Source organism: Pseudomyrmex gracilis, unplaced genomic scaffold, assembly GCF_002006095.1.
Source record: "Pseudomyrmex gracilis isolate BER0280 unplaced genomic scaffold, ASM200609v1 scaffold_33, whole genome shotgun sequence".
Taxonomy (NCBI): Eukaryota; Metazoa; Arthropoda; class Insecta; order Hymenoptera; family Formicidae; genus Pseudomyrmex; species Pseudomyrmex gracilis.
In genome coordinates this window covers 798,614-818,160 of record NW_018020617.1, presented here as the reverse complement: position 1 = coordinate 818,160, position 19,547 = coordinate 798,614, and the positions used below count along the sequence as shown (strand labels likewise).

The window sequence follows — 19,547 nt, the reverse complement described above, 5'->3', positions numbered from 1 at the left end:
GAGAAGAAAAAAGAAGAGAATAATAATTGCAAGAAAATGATTCGTGTGAAAACAAAATGCAAGGGAATCAACATTGGTTGGAAGAAGAGGATAGGAAGTGTAGAGTAAGGAAAAAATAGAAGGTATCATACATGTATTGAAAGAATGCAGGGAGACTCGAGACGAAATATCAGAAGAAGAGTTTTTGAAAGAAGATGGCAAAGGATATGAAATAATGAAAAGAATAGAGGAAGTAAGGAGAAAAAAGGTGAAAGGAAGAAAAAAGAAAGAGACGGAAGAAACAAGAAAATGACGTTGAAGAACGAAGGTGCCAAAGGAACAGAGTGATATTAGGTTAAGGACAATAAGAATAATAAGAGAAGATGAGAAGGGATAGAGTATTATAGAATAGAAGGCAATATTTAAAGTATTTAAAGTATTTAAAGTATATAAAGTAAAGCATTTATGATATTTAAAGTATTTTTTCGAAGTGGTTAAAGAAGCAAAAGCAACATAAGATGCAAAAATGTAAAGTGTAAAGTTTAATGTTAATGTTAAGCATCAAAATAAGAGAATATTGATGATATAAGATATGATATGTAGACAAAATGTAAAGACAACTGGAAGTCATCCAAAGCCGAAAGTCATGGATTAAGGAATAATAAAATACAAAAATAAAAATATACAATATATACAAGATGTCTGAAAAATTTTAACACAGCCAAAGTGTCAAGATAAGGTGAGTCAATCTAAACAGAAAAGTCATTTGTTATGTTACAAAATTTGCAATAATTACTGAGTTATTACTTACTACATGTGACCTAATAATGAGCGCGTGAAAAGCGATGGTAGATTCTGTAGACGTGTTTTTCAGTGAAAATCAGCTAATTGCAAAAGCTATATCACACCCCGCTTGCCCGCTTGTTCTGCTTCTCGCTATTAGAAAGAGTTGCAAGAGGTGAGCCATTTTTCTTTACAATTGAAAATCAAACATGTGTGCCTATAGAGTCTGCACCAAATTCTCGCTTTTCACGAGCTCAGTGAGTCATATTTATTAATTACTTACTAAATTAATTACTACTTAATTATTTACTAAATATTGCGAATTTTACAAAATGACAAATAACTTTTTTGTTCAGATTGATTCAATCTATCCTCATATTTTGACTATGTCAATATTTTTCAGACACTTTGTGTGCGCGCGTGTGTATGTGCGTGCGCGTGTGCACACACACACATTACAGAGTCGTTGGAACATTCTAAGACAAAAATTTTAATTAAGAAAAGTAAACTTTTTTTTTAGGAAACTAGAGAGACTATATAATAGATTTCGAGTTATGAACGAGTAAGGATTATCAATTATCAATATATTAGACCTAAGATACAACAAAGAAACAGCAAGCACTTTAAGAAGGTCCTGGACCTTCCTGTTATATTGATCGAGTAATTCGTATTTTAGATTGCATTTTGTATTTATTGCCCGGATAGAAAACCGGCTCTACAGAATAAAAGAAAATAATGAAATTAATCTCGGGTACTTTTCAATATATCAAAAATTTACCAAAACTTTTTGAAGTTACAATCACTTCCATTTTTATTCGTACTGGCATTTAAAGTTTAAGAGTTATGCATAAGAACCAAAAAGTACCCAAGATAGACATAACATTCAAGAATGTAATGGTAATGAGACTATTAGATTACGATTTGGAAGCCCCTCCCCCCCCCCTATAACACACAAACAATCTACACTACGTTTAAATCTAACATAACTTCTTTTTACATTTATGTCCTTATTTCTCTAATGACGTTCCATAGTTGATGTCACTTGTATCGGTAACAGTAGTCACCCCTGATAAGAAAACATTTACAAAATTATGTGACGAAATCTTACACTAAAATTGTAATTTGCACTTATACAGATATATTTGAGGAAATAGATGTAAAAACATTGATCTTTTATAAAATATTTGTTTGCAAAATTACTTTCCAAATACTATTTCGGCAAAAGAATAACGATATGGCGAATCATCTTAGCAGTATATTTGCAAAATTAATTTCAAAAAGAAATTGTCCAATAATTGAGAAAAAAATTTCAGTTATGTGATGTTTAATATACGTAGAGAAATATAATTGCATATGAAGAGAGAAATCAACTTAATTCATGTATATACTTATAGAAATGCATAACGACTTTTTCGCAATTTTTGACAAATATGTACAAAATTTTATTTCGACAAAACCGTTGCGTTATGGCGAATCATCTTAGTGCAATCATTGCAAAATCGTCGTCATTTACGATGCCATTTTTTTGTGCAATATTTTCACACTTTGGAGAACTTCATACTTATACTTTATACGGGATTAGATTATTCATGTATTTAATAGTTCTTCATTCTTTTCTAAATTTTATTTTTAAGAAAAAACGCTATTTTTTCCGACGCGCAAGTGTTGTTTTATAAAAAAGTTTTTAATATTAATTTTATTTATCACTCACTGTAAAATAATAGTTTTTACACTTGATTGAATATTAGGGGGGGGGGGTAATTAGATAAGAGGCTATCTTACATGTAATGAGTAATAAAGAGAGATTGATGCAGTAACGCAGATAGCGCGCCCCTCCAACGCAACCAATGTATGTATTTTTTTTGGTTGTCACCAACAATCTATAATAAATATAACTATGTAATCTCGAACCGTAAAATTTGCAACACAAATAGTTAAAGCCAATTCAATGTTGCGACACACACACACATACACACACAACATATTTATATATAGTTATAAAAATATATACAAATTATATACAATATTTATTTATAGGATATCCGGTAATAGCCCTATTACCGCTCGTGAGGAGATAGAGAGGGTTATATTGAGTTAAAATGTACTGTCACTTCACTTTGCAAGGATTGCAATAATTACCAAGTTATTAAGTAGTAAAGATCCGCGAATGAGCGTGCATCTATGTATAAAAGACAGATTAGCATTTCGCGCGCTTATGGTTATTATAGTTAATATAAACAATATATAAAATATTACATAAAAACCAATAAACTAACAATGATAAAACGCGAAAACATAATATACATATATATTTGCGACATCCAAACATTATTTTTACATTTAGAAACAGAACATAAATTCTCAATATTAGTTTTATATCATAAGAAAATCAGATAGCTTCCTAGACTACTAAATCTATAGAAAACCCATTTACCAATCAATATCTACATCACGCCATCATCTAGCTCAAAAACAGTTATAAATTCATTAATATACAGAATATTCATTATGACAAAGACAGCATTCAAAATAAACACAAAGAATTGAAAAACATTATTCAACAAAATGGTTACACATAACAACAAATATAAACAAAGTAATCAGAAAACATCAAACAAAACTATCTCCCAACACACCAAAACGTTCAATCACGAGAACATTAAACTTAATTTAACTTACATAAACGAATCATTTTCCTTTCATATATACATGACGTTACAAACAAGATTGGCAGAATTTTGAACAAACACAACATAAGAATTATTTATAAACTATTGAGAAAAATAGGATAGATTCTTAACTACCTAAAAGATAAGACCTTCATTGAATAAAGTAAAAGTATACAAAATACTTGTTTACGCAGAAAAGAGTATACATAGAAGAAACTGGCAGACTAAGTACATAAATAAAAGAAAATAGATCAACAATACGACTAAAGCACCATACACAATCAATGTTGGCAAAACACTATTTAAAAACTGATTACAAAATCATGTTTGAGTAAATTATAGTACTAGTCAAAATTATAACATTTTTCCAGAAAATATATGGAATTCTTGTAGTTACATAAACATCTAATCTTGACAGGAACAATGACCAAATAATCAATCTACTACCATCTATTTTTTTCAAATCAGTGATACATTTAATAATATCACATTCTCTATACTACTTTACTTCTTTTCTATTACATTCCCCTTTTCCGCAACTTAGCGCTATAAAAAGATACTTAGCCAAGAACACTTCATCAGGTTATTCTTGAAACTTGATGAAGGAAACTGAAATGTCTACAAAACTTCGATATAAAAAAAATTATATTCAAGAATTTTTATAACACACCGCAAAAGCATCAAATATCAAAGAATAAATGCTGTATATGCAAAATTAATTTTTAATCTCATAACTGAAAATTTATTATAGTCTCCATTTTGTATTAGAAGTTTTGTCTTAGAATATTCTAAAAACTTTGTCATTATATATAAAATATTTTGATTTTTGGATATCCTGTATAGACAAAAACATCTATTTTTAATTTTAATAAGTTTTTTTTAAGGTAAAGAGTGATTTAAGAAGAAAAGAGCATGTTGGTATTAATATCATCACGTCTAAAATCACTTCTTTATACATAAGTTATTCAAGTTTGTTTCTTTTCGAAAATTTTGTTTGCATGCTTTTCAACAGCATTTAAGGATTTTCTCTAATTTCTTTTCAATTTTATGCTGCAACACTTCGAATTCACTTTAATTTATTTCTTCACTTTAATTTATTTATTTTTAAGGAAGTTCGTCAGATGGTAACGGACCTAAATCTTGATCGCCAGATCCCATTAGTCCGTCTACATCAGCATCAGAACCCATAGGAAGACCAACTATTTCCGGTTGAGGAACTGCTCCTTCAGCAACCTGTAGAAGCATAGGATTTCCAGCCGCATCTAGAACAGGATCAGCTGTTGCTTCAGCGAGATTTGTCACTGATTTGGACTTAACGCATTGAAAGTCTACGTGGCGACTTTTAGCCTCTTCTTTCTCCCAAGACATGTGAATAAAGGGTCGTTGAACATAATTGTAGATGACTTCAGCACGACCACCGGCGCGTTTTTTCACTTTTTCTTTATAAGTCGGATAACCTTCGATACCTAAGCGAATCTTTTTCAAACCTCGTTCCTTCATCACTTGTTTGGCTACGTCCCGATTTTCAATATATTTGAAAAAGCGATACATCGCTGTGCTGTTAACAGCTGAAAATAAAAAAAACAAAAAGTAATAGTGAGACTAATGCAATATTTGATAAATCTCGGTATTAAAAGAGAAATATTAATTAATTAAGAAAATAAGTAAAAATAAGAAATATAAGAAAATAATAATTAAATAAGAAAATATATTTGCTGAGATTTATTATATATTAATTAATAAAATATTGAAGAAAATTTTGGAGAGCAATATTTGAGAATTAGTCAGGTCGTATATAAATAGATTCTAACATTTCCTGAATATATAAGATTAAATATGGAACGCGCTACCACAATCATAATATCACAACCTTGAAACCATTATCCAAGAAAACATATTTCAAGAAAAGATGGAATTAATAGAAACTATGCACTTTCAAAGCAAATTGATTTTTATCGAATGCATAATAATATTGATATTGCAATAAAAAGTGTGCAAAATTAATGCGTATTATGTTTAAACAACTAAATAGATTGCAAATGCTTTCTTCCAAAGATCAGCCAAAACTTAAGAACAAATTAAAAAATAAATTATACAAATTTTTCTCCAAAAATACATAAAAAGATTATGAATTTTAAAAGCTCGTGAAAACAATACAAGGCAAACATGTTTCGTGAAAAATCAAGAGTAAATCGCGCTATTTTTATGCTTAAACAAATTATAATATGAAAAATATCAATTTAAAATTATCTCTTTTCTTATGTATCGTCTACTCACTTTGAGAGTATTCTTCTCCCATTTGAGGCGGATATTCTTCATCCCAATCAACGATGTCATCTTCGAGTAGAACCACAATGTGGCATTCACGATCGCCACGTCGTGCACTGTTCACCATTAATGGCAAAATCAAATCCTCTAAGAACACTTCAAACTGGCAACGCGCACCTTCGTTTGATAACTCATGTAATAATCCTCCTGTGACAACAAAAAAATAGATATAAATCTTAATTGATAACTCAAACAATAATATTAAAGACTTTATAATATAATACGCTTTGTCATTATATTACTAAAATATTATAAGAGTACACATGTCATTTAAGTTTTTTTAAGAGTACAAATTCTTGATTTTTTTTTGTCAGATTCATTGTTTAATCATCTAATTTAATCATCATTGACTATCATCGACTATCTTGCGTTATTTATCGAATAATTTATTTTGTCTCAGAACTTGTGTGTGTGTGTGATGACAAACACAATAAAATCAAAACTTTCACAAAAACCAATTCCTACACCTGATAGTCAAGCCTGATAGGTGAGAACAGATAGCTGTTACAAAATCAATAACTAATCTGTCTGAAATTTTACGTACAAGTCTAAAGAATAGTAGATATCAACTATCACGTCATTTTGATATTAGTAAGACCATCTCATATATTTTCTAAGGAGTTTATTAAACAACTTTCATATATATATGTTTTAATATAAAAAATAGCACGGTTAGGTTAACGAGGTTTTTTAATACTTACTAAGATTCTGACATTTGACTGTACTAGCATCAAAAGGCACCAACAAGTAATCACAAGCCTCTCGAAGTTCCTGAACACTTACAGTTGGAGGACACCGAATTACTCCGCTTTTGTAGAATTCCAAAATGGCGCGAAATACCATGGCAGAGATACCGTCAGCAACCTCATACTCGCCTCGTTCATTAGGCTGAGCATATTCTACACCAGAGCTAAACATGCGACCTAACATAGTATTAGGATGTGCTGTGAATAAAGCTGGATCAATGATAAACCTAGGAAAAAACAGAAAAAAATTAAAACAATAGTATAAGAAATATATTTTGAATAGCAAAATAATTGTTTATATTACCTAGTGTTATCAACGATAAGAGTGATTCTTTCGTCGCTGGCAGGTTGATTGCTAGTTCCGGTAGTGGACACTGTTGTTGATCCAGTTGATATGGTATTGTCCTTGTTACTAGTTTGGTTTTGATTTTGATTCTGTTTAATCATACCTAAGTTTGAACGAATCCTAGAAAAAAGCAATTAATCCTCTTTTTTTTAATTAAGAAGAATATAATACAACATACTTCTTGTTGCAAAAAAAGCCCTAATTATTTTTATTGTATAAAGTAACGTATAAAACTAACGCGATTTTTGAAACCTACCTTGCAAGTTGTGAAGCCTGGATGTTCTATTTTGGAATATCACATTATATAGTAGAAAAAAATAATAATATGCTTATGAAAAATACAGAATGCAAAGCTGAGATTTATGATTTTTCTGATATTTCTTTGGGATAACTATTTATAGCTGAATGTATCTGTGACTTAAACTAAAACTTTTTCCTAACTTTATTCATTACGTGCGTTTACCTGTTATGATGACTTGTGAGATTTGTGCCATGTGTGTTTTTGCCAGAATTGAAAGAATGACAGTGTCGATCGCCACTGCTGTCCCTCTGTACCAGACAAGATTTCGGCTTCGAGGAGCCACCACAACTATACATGCACAGAACAACCACGTAATCTTATACTAAATGTCCACTACATAAGCAGCTGTTTAATTATTCCTACTATATCACTCTACAGATCTATTGCTTCTAATAAGCTTAACATATGTACAACTTTACATAAAAAATAAAATAAATATGGACTATATTAAAATTAATATATATAAATTGTATATATAATAATATATATACAGGGTGTCCGACAATTAGTATAAAATCTCTTGTAGGCAGGTAGAAGGAGTAAAACTGAGTCGAAAAGTCCTGAACCATTTTTTTCTATTANATATAATAAAGGAGTAGTTAATAAATAAATCAAGCCAATCAGTGCTGATCTTTAGCCGGGCGCACGTCAGTGAACCACGCGCGGTGTGCGTGAGCGTTCCGCGCGGCTCACACATGCGCCCGGCTGAAAGTCGGCGCTGATTGGATTGATTTATTCATTGATTACTCCTTTATTATATGTAATAGAAAAAAATAGTTAAGTAATTACTATTAACTAACTACTCAATAACTATTACGAATTTTGCAAAATGATATATAACTTTTCTGTTCAGATTGACACAATTTATCTTCACACTTCGGCTTGGTCAAAATGTGGGACACCTTATATATATACCATATTATCCATAAAATTACGAATTATCGTAATTCCGTGGTATACTACGGTTGGCTGAATTTACAACCAATCTTGCCTTAGTTGGCTAGATCACATACACGAGGTGTGAATCCGATTTCTATGTAGCACACCTTGGATAATGCTAATACTGGCGGTATTCTAATATTCAATCTTCATAACTCAAAAAGTATTTAATGAAAATAAACTTTATTGTAGTGTTTTGGAAAGCTTTTGAATTAAGATTAGATTAGGTTAGACATAAAAATCTGCAATAAAAAAAAAAAAAAAAAAATAGAAAGTTCTATTTTAAAAAATTGATGTGACCTTGACCTGACCTTGGCGGCGCCATCTAAGGTTATATTGATACAATCAGTAAATAGATTCTTTTAAACTCTACAAATTTGTCTGGAACATTTTTTTGTAAAGTTTATATTTTGAGATATTCAAGGGTCCCCACCTTTTTGGAACACTCTGTATATATACAGAAAAGTGCACCATATCGTTCCGCGTGAGAGGAAATTTTTCCTTCCAGCAATCCCTACTACCGTGCTCCATTCTCCGCTAGCGACCCGAGATTCGATCTATATACTGACGCGATCGATAGTGCCGACGCTTGTTTGTTATTACCATAAATCACGGACATCGAAAAGAACAATGCGTCAAAAATTGTTCAAAATTGTTCGTCAAAATAACGAACATTTCGCTAATAAACCGACAATTTTTATATACTTTAATATGCATGTATAAAATGTAATTTTTTATCATAAAAAAGTAAAAGTAAAAATTATCATATTTAAATATACTTATAATTAATATTTCTTTATTTGATTATTATTAGTATTAGTATTAGTATTAGTATTAGTATTAGCATTAGCATTAGCAATTACAAACATAACTATTGTAATACTGTCTTGATATTTTTTATTCTCAATATTTTATAATGATAGTTTACTATAAACTTCATTTTTAGTTACAATCGTGTACTTAATTAAATGTTTTATTGTTTTGCATTTGTTGCGTAGACAAGTTTGTCAGAAAGAACTAATAATAATTAAATAAAGAAATATTGATTATAAGTATATTTAAATATAATAATTTAAATTTTCAATTTTACTTTTCCGGTATGGTAAAAAATTATATTTTATACGTGCATCTTAAAGCATATAAAAAATCGGCGGTTTATTAGCAAAATATCTGTTGTCAGATTTTGGCGTAAAGAATTTTTGACGCATTGTTCTTTTCGATGCTCGTGATTATGGTAATAACACTCAAGCGTCGGTATTATCGATCGCGTCAGTATATTGATCTCGAGCCGCTGGCGGAAAATGGCGCGCGGTAGTAAGGACTGCCGGAAGAAAAATACTTCTCCTCCAGAGGCGTATTTAACGTCGGTGCAACCGGTGCGATGCACCGACGGGCCCCGGGATCTGCGGGCCCCCGGTGCATGATAAACATTTATAAATTTATAATATTCATAACATTACCTATCGGAGTTGCGAGTGCCGAAAGATCATTTAGTGTATTAAGGAGACTTAAAAGTTATTTAAGAAGTACCATGACACAGGAAAGAACATCTGATCTAACTTTATTATCAATAGAAAAAAATGTTTTGATTAATTTAAATTTGGAAGATGTTGCAAACAAATTTATGTCGGTTAAAGTTCGAAGAGGTGTTCGTTTCTAAATTTGCATACAAATAAAAAATCATTAAAAACTTTTGTCCAATTGCCTTTAATAAATAATAATAATAATAATAATAATGATAATAATAATAATTATTATTACTATTATTATTATTATTATTAATTAAAGGGTTCTCTCATTTTTGTCCTTGCACCGAAGTTTTACCAGTCTTAAAAACGCGCCTGTTCTCCTCACGTGGAACGATATGGTGCACTTCTCTGTATATATACATATATATACATGCGCGCACGTGTGTGTGTGTGTGTACAGTAGCGTCTCGCTAACTTTCTGTTCCTCGATTCCGCAAGCGGAAAGATGTCGAGGGAGATATTGTTTCGAGAATTGCCGGCTGTTATCTGTGATTGGTTCGACCACGGGCTCGACCGCCTTAGAGTCATAACCAAAGCCTCGATGAAGCACTTCTAGAAATTGGTAGAGATGACTCTCGGCATGATACCGGAAGAAAAATTCGGTATCATTCCGAGAGAGAGATAGTTTAGCGAGGAACTACTGTATATATATTTTATGTTACATATGTACATGCACATACACATATATGTACATAAAATAATATGTTTATAATGTATGTAACACTTTCAGATATATATTATATTTACATAAATATCAAACATATTTGTATATGCATTTATGTTTAGCCTGTATGTGTATTTGTAATCGAGAAACTTCATGTGTACATGCAGATTCTATTTTAACCCTTTGCACTCGAGCGGCGCCGATTCGGCGCCCGGCCAATTTGAAGTGGCAACTCGAGCGGCGCCGATACGGCGCCCGGCCGATTTGAAGTAGAAACTCGAGCGGCGTTGCTACGACGCTATGGTCTTCTATAGTTCGATCTCATTATTTACAGTGTGCGATAAGATACCTTTCTCGGAGGTACTTTCCTGGACTCGGCTTCGCTGTCGTTGTGGCCAAATCTTACAACTCAGTTCAGTTAGTCTCAGTGTAGCATTCGGTTGAAACAGTCTTGACAGTAAATCTAGCAATCGAAAAGTGTTTGAGCCCCAAAAAAATGGAGGAAGATCGCATGAGCTCGAGTTCGGACGAATTTGATTTTGGCGCTTTAGACAATGAGCTTACATTGATTTCCGGTGGATTACGTCGCGAAAGAGACGAATCCAGTGAAGAAGATAGTGATGTGGTAAGAGGTGTGAGGCGACGAAAAATAAGAATTATAGAGAGCGATACTGAAGTTGAGAGTGATGTTGAAAGTGAAGCTGTGGAAGATGCAAGTAATTCAACATGGGTACTTTGCGAAGACTATAACGAAGTACCGCCAATCGTACCATTTATACCAGGCCAAAACATCACAGCAACACGGATAGCTTCTAACACACAACAACCAAAAGATTTTTTCAAACTGTTTTTCACGAATGAACTTGGGAGAAAAATTATTCAGCAAACCAATTTATATGCAAAGAGAAGACTGGAAGGAAAGACACTATCTGCAAATTCAATTTGGCGAAGCTGGCGGGATGTGACCCTCGAAGAGTTCTGGGCATTTCTTGCTGTCATCATCAACATGGGGACAATGCCGTTGGCCAATTTACAAGAATATTGGTCGAGGGATGCCGTTAGTTACATTCCTTTTTATGCAGATACATTCACCAGAGATAGATTCAACCAAATCTTCTGGATGCTTCATCTAGAAACCATCCCAACAAACAGCACTCCACGAACGCGCCTACAACGCGTAAGTTGTTTTCTGGATTATGTCAGCTCTAAGTTTTTGGACTATTTCATTCCGGGCGAACACATATGTGTGGACGAATCGACGATAAAATTCAAGGGTCGAATTTCATTTATAACATATAATCCGAAGAAGCCAACAAAATGGGGTATTAGAGTTTATGCCCTAGCGGATTCAAAAACTGGCTACATTTGTTGCATTTTGCCGTATTATGGATCACTCCCTACAGAGCTCTTGACCAGACCCGATTTACCAGTATCAACACGAATCCCGATACACTTATACCAAATGCTGTTGAAGAAAATTCCAGGTGCTCGGGGGCACCATATGTACACAGATCGCTATTACACGAGTTATATCTTAGCTCAAGAATTATCTAAACTGAATTGCCATCTTACCGGAACAATTTTGACAAACAGGAAAGAATTGCCCAAAGAAATCAAAAAGCCTGATTTTTCGAAAAAATCTACAGTCGCGTATCAACGGGACAAGACGTTACTTTTAGGATGGAAAGACAAGAGGGTTGTCACCTGTTTAACTACGAGGGGAGATACAGGGATGACTACGGTCAGAAGAATTACTCGAGGTGGTGTCGATATCATGGTGAAGAAACCCAATGTGGTATTGAATTATATAAAATATATGGGTGGTGTTGATCGGGCGGACCAATATGCGTCAACATATTGTTTTTTGCGAAAATCGCTCAAATGGTGGCGTAAACTTTTTTTTTGGGGCATGGAAATTTGCCTCATCAATTCGTACATTTTGTACAAAGAAGAAAAGATCGCGAAAGGGGAAAAGCCGCTGAGCCATCTGCGTTATGTCAAAACACTCGTGGAACAGTTGAGAGGACCGTATCGCCAGAAACGGGAGCAAGCATCGACGTCACATTCGGATGAAATCCGACTTAACGGGAAGCTCCACGTAATGCTAAAAGGACCAAAGAGGGACTGCAAAGTCTGTTCTGATCGCAGCACGCCTGGAGGTAGGCGAGAAATCACGTACTATTGCGATACGTGTCCTGACAAACCAAGAATGCATCTAGGACATTGTTTTGTAAAATATCATACTAAAACTAATTACAAAGTATAATGTGTAATAAAATTTGTTGCCTTCAACATATAAATATATAAACTGGTGAAATTTTGTTATTTGTATACGTTTATTTACTTATAAATGTCTTTAAAGCATTTGTAAAGTGTTCCCCGAATTTGGCCGAAACCGTCTCGAGTTGCTGGTTAGCGCAAGCGAAAAAGGCCTCGAGTGCAAAGGGTTAAAAGAAAAAATAAAATTTATTGAAATATCTTTTTAGAATAGCATTTTAGAAAAAACGTATCAAACAAAAGTTGTAGGATTCAGAAGGAGACATTCAATGATAATCTTGTCTTTGTCACAGATGTTTTTCTTCAAGGTCATTTAAAGGTCAACTTTTGTTTTTCAAATGGAATATTCTATTTTTGATACCGGAAATTGATAGAGTAAATTTTACGTTAAAAACATGTTATAACATATACGATCAATTGACCCCAAAGAATCATTTCAAGGTCAAAAAAATTTCTACTCCGGAAATGAATAAAGCATATCAATCTCACGTTCAGGTATGCTTTGTCATGAGGTCAAATTGACTGAAGAGATCATTTCATGGTCAACTTAATTTTTTCTTAATGGAAATTGTGAGTTTTCTTGACTCTCATGATCTGAGGATTAAATTGCTAGTCCTCTTGCAATTATGCCTAGACAATAATGGGCAAATATTTGAACATTTACTTATATAATAAAAGAACATCCTTAAATTGTGAGAGGCAAAAAAACTTATGCTAAACAAACACCCCAGATCGTTGAAATTAATTTGATCTCACATGTTGCTACATGTTTTTAACGTAAACATTTACTCTTCTATCAATTTCCGATATCAAAAATAAAATATTCTATTTGAAAAACAAAAGTTGATCTTCAAATAATTTTGAAAAAAGACATCTGTGACAAAGACGAGATTATCATCGGATGTTCCTCCTTACAACTTTTGTTTAAAATGTTTTTCTTTAAAACGCTTTCTTAAAAGATATTTCAAAGAGTCTTTTAAAATGAGACATCCTGCAAATAATTATAAATAATTTCTTGCCAATCAGTAAAATAATGCTTTTTTAAGTTTATATAAATATATATTAAATATATGTAAGTTTTTATTATATACATATATGTAACATATATAAATAAATAATAAAAATTTATAAAGGCATATCTAAGTGCATGCAAAGACATATGTATATACATAGTTTTTTAATGAGTATTGTAGAAATTAGAGTCCAAATCTAAATCTTGTATAAAACAGAAAATCGAATTAATATCTTACTTGTACTGTTACTGCAGTCATGATAATAACAAAAAAAAATTCTCTCTAATATTAGCTTTGTTTTTGTAATAAAAAGTATGTCTATGATATATCTGTCTATAATATGCACAGCAATATACATATGTTGAGTAAAGGTGCCTATTATGAGATACCATTTTTAAAGGCTTGTAATTTATTAAATATGTAATCTTACCTCTTAATTTTATGTCAAACTTATGGGAGCTGTATTCAAGTTTTACTGCCAAAAGTTAGCAATCAATAATAGCTATTTTTTTATTTTTTATCAAAAGTATCTATTTTGCTGATTCAAAAAAAAGGATTCCTAATATGAGACACAAGAGGTTTTTTTCCCCTATAGAAATCTGAACTACAACAGAACTATCGTCATTCTTAACATATCACTCAATAATACGCTTTGGGACATTGAATTGTTTAGATGCTTTTGAATATCTCATTTCTTTGCTTCTTACTGCCTTAACAGTCTCTAATTGACTGTGAGACTACAATTGCCTCTTCTTTGCTTCCATCTAAAAATATGATTACTAAAAACTTACTAATATATCAAATAAAGAACGTGACAGAATAAAGAACTTTACTAGTTCCTAATGTAAAATATCTCATATTAAGAACGGCTGCATGTATCTTATTAAGGATAATATAAAATTGTAGAAAGTTTATGTTATATATATATATAAAGTAAAGCAATAAATTGACAAAACTATATGATAAATCTCTTATAATGCATGTGTACATTTGAGTGAATTGAAATGACAGTAAAGCTTATGACATAAGAATGTTAAATGCATATTTTAAAGTTATATACTGAATATTTTTCTTCTCTGCGCTTACGCGACAACTCTCTCGCAGACACCACGTCGCCTTTGACAGTGAGCGACACTAACAAAGTTTGATGTTTTTGTGTAAGCGATGTGTTAAAAATAAGCAGTTATGAATTTGTAGCCGTTTACATGAAATAGCTCGCTATCTCGTATTAGGCGACTATCTCATAATAGATATCTTTATCCTACAAGATTCTTAAACCACTAATAATATTTTATATGGAAGTAACTTTTTTAAGGAAAAAGAACTAGTAATACACAAGATACAACAAACAAGATATAACATTGTAACAAATGCATTTTGCCTTCAGAGTCTCCACTTGTTCACTATCAGTGTCAGTACATACATTTTTTGAATTTTTTTTTAAAGTGATCTCCAGAACTATAAAGCATATTTTATACATATACAAATGTCCCATATATAATTTATTAACATGTTTTTTAAGCATCTTGTGTGTGTATAATACACACACACACACACACACACAAATATATACATACTGATAGCATTTTTTAATCAATACAAAGATTCTACACATTCCATGTCTTTAAAACTTCAAAAATAATTACTTGAATGTAGTTACCTTAATCTATTTTTGTACAACCGATGTCTCCCTCTTCCTTCAGACTCTTTATAGTCAGTTTCCGTATCGCTGCTACTATCTTGCACATAATTGATGCGCTCTGATGGATTTGACATGTCAAACCACCTGTCAAAAACAGGAAATGTATCTACATATGTAATCAGCTTTTCAAATTGTTTGAAACAAGTGTTTCACACTGTTTTGCAGCATAAACCACATAAAAGTATGCATATTATATGTAATTTATTAAAAGAAAACTGGAAAGAAGTTTTTAAATATTGCACATTTTTATTTTAACACAATGAGACTTATAATATACACATGTAGCTCTATGTAGTTTATAGTAATTTTATATTAAGATTGTCTAAACTTCATTTTAAGATCAAACAGAATAGTGGAGCAAATATGCAAGCTAAAGCATAAGATGTACATGTATAATTTGTTGAAAAAAACAACTATATATAAATTTTCAATCTTTTTATTTCGATTTTCTTACTTCTCAGGAGCTTATTCAATTGTTTATTTTAAGGTGCTATTTGCATTATCTGATTGGTTTCAGTTTTATCACATAAAGATAAGTTTTAGATCTTAAGAAAAAAAAGATCCATCTATATAATCAATATTTATAAACTGACTTTATATTTCAAATCATCTTAAGTATATCTCAAAATACTATGTAAAAATGTTTTATTAGCTACAGAACACAACAAGTTAACTTTAAAATACTATTAAAATTAATTAATCACTTTAAGATAATATTAAAAGTGGATTATACACATATATATGAATACCAGCTTATAAACATTTTGAAGTATATTCTAACCTTAAGAAACGCTAGCTTTTTGACAGATCTATATTTTTTTATCTATATATTTTATCTATACTATTAAAGATCTATACTACTAAACATTTTATTCTTATATTATTTTTATAGTTTAATTAAAATAAAAACAAATATATCAAACTTTAAATTCATGAGAAAACAGTTTAAACATGTATATGCATATGTATATATGTATGTATGTATGTATATATATTATATATATTATATATATATACACACATATATATATGTATATATATATGGATACATAACAGTACATACAATGTTTTTAAACGTAAAAACATGGTTTTGGCTGTTAAACCGAAAGAAAGACTTATACGCCCATACTACTAATGTAGATTGCAGAAAATATAGTAAAAGATACTTCATCTATAAAACATGGTTTTAATCACCATTTTTTATTGCTTTCATCTTTTTCTCAATTTATCTCTTATAGTTAGTTTCTGGTTTAATGACTGTCTTGGCATAGCATTAATGTTAATGATATGAAGTATCATATACTTACGAAGTTGAAACTGACAAAAACCAGCCGAATCTCTTCAAAATTTTTTTCGTAATTTTACAAATCTCCAGATCGTACAAATCAGCACAAATGTATTTGATTATAACATTTCGACCGTACTAGGCGTACAGAATATAATGGTAAAGAGAAGTCTTTCTTCTGATAATGGCGCGTACAGGACTACGTTCTAAAACCCTACTCGTTGGTTTGGTTTAGTGCTCATGGCTCAGTACTCAGTAGACCAGTAACAGTAGACCTGTTAAGCTAGTCCATACGCTATTGAGAAAGAGAAAGAGAGAAAGAGTGAGAAAGAGTATAGGTGCGTTCAGACAACTCAACAGTTGCACAACGGTTGAGAGATAATCACTTCTGATTGGATCATACTTTTGGAACTGTGGCAGATTTTGAAGAATAGTCCTATCATAAGTGATGATCTCTCAACCGTTGAGTTGTCTGAACGCACCCATTAGCACGTGACTTTTTTTGTCGCTCGAACGATCAGTTTCAGCGGCACGTGAAAATGCACCTTTATGGGCCTGGCCGCTCTCGTCTGATATTAATGACATAAAATGTTTTGAATGACAAATTTTGCTACAAATGTGTAGCGTCACAAGAAATATATATATATATAATTATCAAATTTGCTATGTAATTTATAATCGAATTCAAAATGAAAATGTAGATTTAAAAAATCTTAAAATTGTCACAAGCATGTGATTTTAACAACTGTCGATATTTACTAGACCTAACACACACACATGCATTATGAGCAAGTATAAAATCTATGATGATAAAGTGACGAAAAAGGAGAAGTCCCGATCAACAGTTTTATTGAAAACACATAGCAGATGTGAGAGCTAAATTAACGTGCGACTCAAGGAAGAAAGAATTTTTAAGATACTTGTATATTTTTATTCACATCTAGTGGAATATAATTAACCACACTCTCCCATAATATTTAAGCGAATATCGCTTTTATACGTTTGTATCTCAGCAACCGAAAACATGTCGAATAAATTCGAGACGTAAGTGAAAGTGTTCTCCTTTATCTCATCGTGTGTTTCTCTCCACGGGCGAGGTTTTTGAGGTTAGACATGTTTGAATACACAGTAAAATTTACGGTAGTTCGGATTCCACTTGTAGGTTCTGTGAAACTGAAACACTGAGACTTGAATCTTAAACTTAAAACATGATAATACTTAAAACATAGATAATTGCAGAATGGCATATGGGCAGATTGTTAGAGCCACTCACTACATAGTAAAATTTTATATACGAAGACACGTATTCATATTGTCACGTAGCAATCGTTTAATTATGATAATTGCTCAATTATTTTTATCGCTATAGCAACTCAATAAACAGTTTAACTTTAATTTCACAACAAAATATAGGTAATGTAAGTCAGATTTATCTGCACACAATAGTTTACTATATTATTTATACTTATATTTTTCTTTAATTTATCTTTTAATTGAACAAAATCATTAACTTTGGTAATGATAAACAGAGATAATATAATAGAGTTGTGGATATAAATTTCAACAATGAATATTTCAATTATAATTTTGAAATAATTTAAACTTATACAAAGAAAACAAGCATAATAACATATTAGATAAATTCTATAAACTAACAAGCCTTTTACTTTCTACTTATCATATGGTGTAGTATTTTAGGAGATATAAATATATATAAACATATATACACACACATTTATATATATATATATATATTATTTTAGTACTTACAGGTTAAGAGCTACTGAGGATAGTGGAGATGAAGAGTCTCAATCAAAAGATAATCAAAAAAATGAGAAGGATTTATTAGTAAGTAAAATATAATATATTCTTGTAAAATGAAGATATATAAAAATATTGATAAAATGGTTAACATGTAATATATTTACTTATAGCCTCCAATAGAAATCAGTCCAAACGAACACAAGCTGCAATATGCTTATGCACTTTGGTATAGTCGACGTAGTCCTGGTAAACAAACTAGTATACAAAGTTATGACCAAAATTTAAAATTGGTTGGTAGATTTGCTAGTGTGGAACAGTTCTGGGGTCTTTATAGTCATTTAGTACGACCTTCAGAACTTACGACACACACAGATTTTCACCTTTTCAAAGTTGGTATAAAACCAATGTGGGAAGTAAGTATGTGTATTGTATAATTTATATTCAATATTGTATCATGTCAAACAGATATTGTTGACAGTATAAAGGAAATGTCTTGATTTAATGTTGAAAAATTTATTGTATATATAGGATGAAGCTAATCAAAAAGGTGGTAAATGGATAGTGAGATTACGGAAAGGTTTAGTGTCTAGATGTTGGGAAAATCTTATATTGGCAATGTTAGGAGAGCAGTTTATGGTAGGCGAGGAAATATGTGGTGCTGTTGTATCTATAAGATTTCAGGTACTTTTAACATTTAGATAAAAATAAAGCTTTTTCTTATTTATTTTTATATAAATTTGATAAATTTTTTTAACAGGAGGATATAATATGTGTGTGGAATAAAACAGCATCTGATGTAGCAACAACAGCACGTATCAGAGATACATTAAGGAGAGTATTACATCTTCCAACTAGTGCCTCTATGGAGTACAAAACTCACAATGAAAGTTTGAAGAATGTACACCGTCTCTAAAGTTGAGTTATGAAAACAAAAAAAATTAAACATCTTTTGACTGAGTTTTAAAGGTACAACTTATATAATTCCATAACAGATTCCAGATCTCTGTTTTCTTTTGTGTATCTAATATCATATTATGATATTTGATAATACAACAATTATATATACCTATTTATATCTCCAAAATAACACATTTTCTGACCGAAAATAAATATACAAAAAATAAAGGACGGAAGAAAATATTAATTTGACGATACTATTGACACAAGTGTTTATGTTATAACTATGTAAATATAATAAATATACATTAATAATAAAAATATC

The 19,547-nt window shown here is 31.2% G+C and overlaps 2 protein-coding genes across 4 annotated transcripts; one reads left to right on the top strand and one right to left on the bottom strand.

The window, feature by feature from the left end:
- Positions 1 to 2,241: 2,241 nt before the first annotated feature.
- On the bottom strand, positions 2,242 to 16,814 carry LOC109852713 (BTB/POZ domain-containing protein 10). Of its 2 annotated transcripts, XM_020424137.1 has the most exons (7): positions 16,584 to 16,813; positions 15,235 to 15,360; positions 7,315 to 7,440; positions 6,810 to 6,971; positions 6,461 to 6,732; positions 5,709 to 5,906; positions 2,242 to 4,999 (listed from the first exon to the last, which is right to left on the bottom strand). In XM_020424137.1, exons 2-7 carry the CDS (start codon positions 15,348 to 15,350, stop codon positions 4,536 to 4,538), a joined length of 1,338 nt encoding a protein of 445 aa, XP_020279726.1. In that variant the 5' UTR covers positions 15,351 to 15,360; positions 16,584 to 16,813; the 3' UTR covers positions 2,242 to 4,535. The 2 variants fall into 2 exon arrangements, with proteins under 2 accessions (XP_020279726.1, XP_020279727.1); XM_020424138.1 differs by lacking the exon at positions 7,315 to 7,440 and having other exon boundaries at positions 16,584 to 16,814.
- A 482-nt stretch (positions 16,815 to 17,296) lies between these two features.
- LOC109852680 (eukaryotic translation initiation factor 4E type 2) lies at positions 17,297 to 19,283 on the top strand. Of its 2 annotated transcripts, none has more exons than XM_020424066.1 (5): positions 17,297 to 17,605; positions 18,334 to 18,409; positions 18,496 to 18,738; positions 18,854 to 19,006; positions 19,083 to 19,283. In XM_020424066.1, exons 1-5 carry the CDS (start codon positions 17,586 to 17,588, stop codon positions 19,236 to 19,238), a joined length of 648 nt encoding a protein of 215 aa, XP_020279655.1. In that variant the 5' UTR covers positions 17,297 to 17,585; the 3' UTR covers positions 19,239 to 19,283. The 2 variants fall into 2 exon arrangements, with proteins under 2 accessions (XP_020279655.1, XP_020279654.1); XM_020424065.1 differs by having other exon boundaries at positions 17,299 to 17,605; positions 18,325 to 18,409.
- Positions 19,284 to 19,547: the final 264 nt, after the last annotated feature.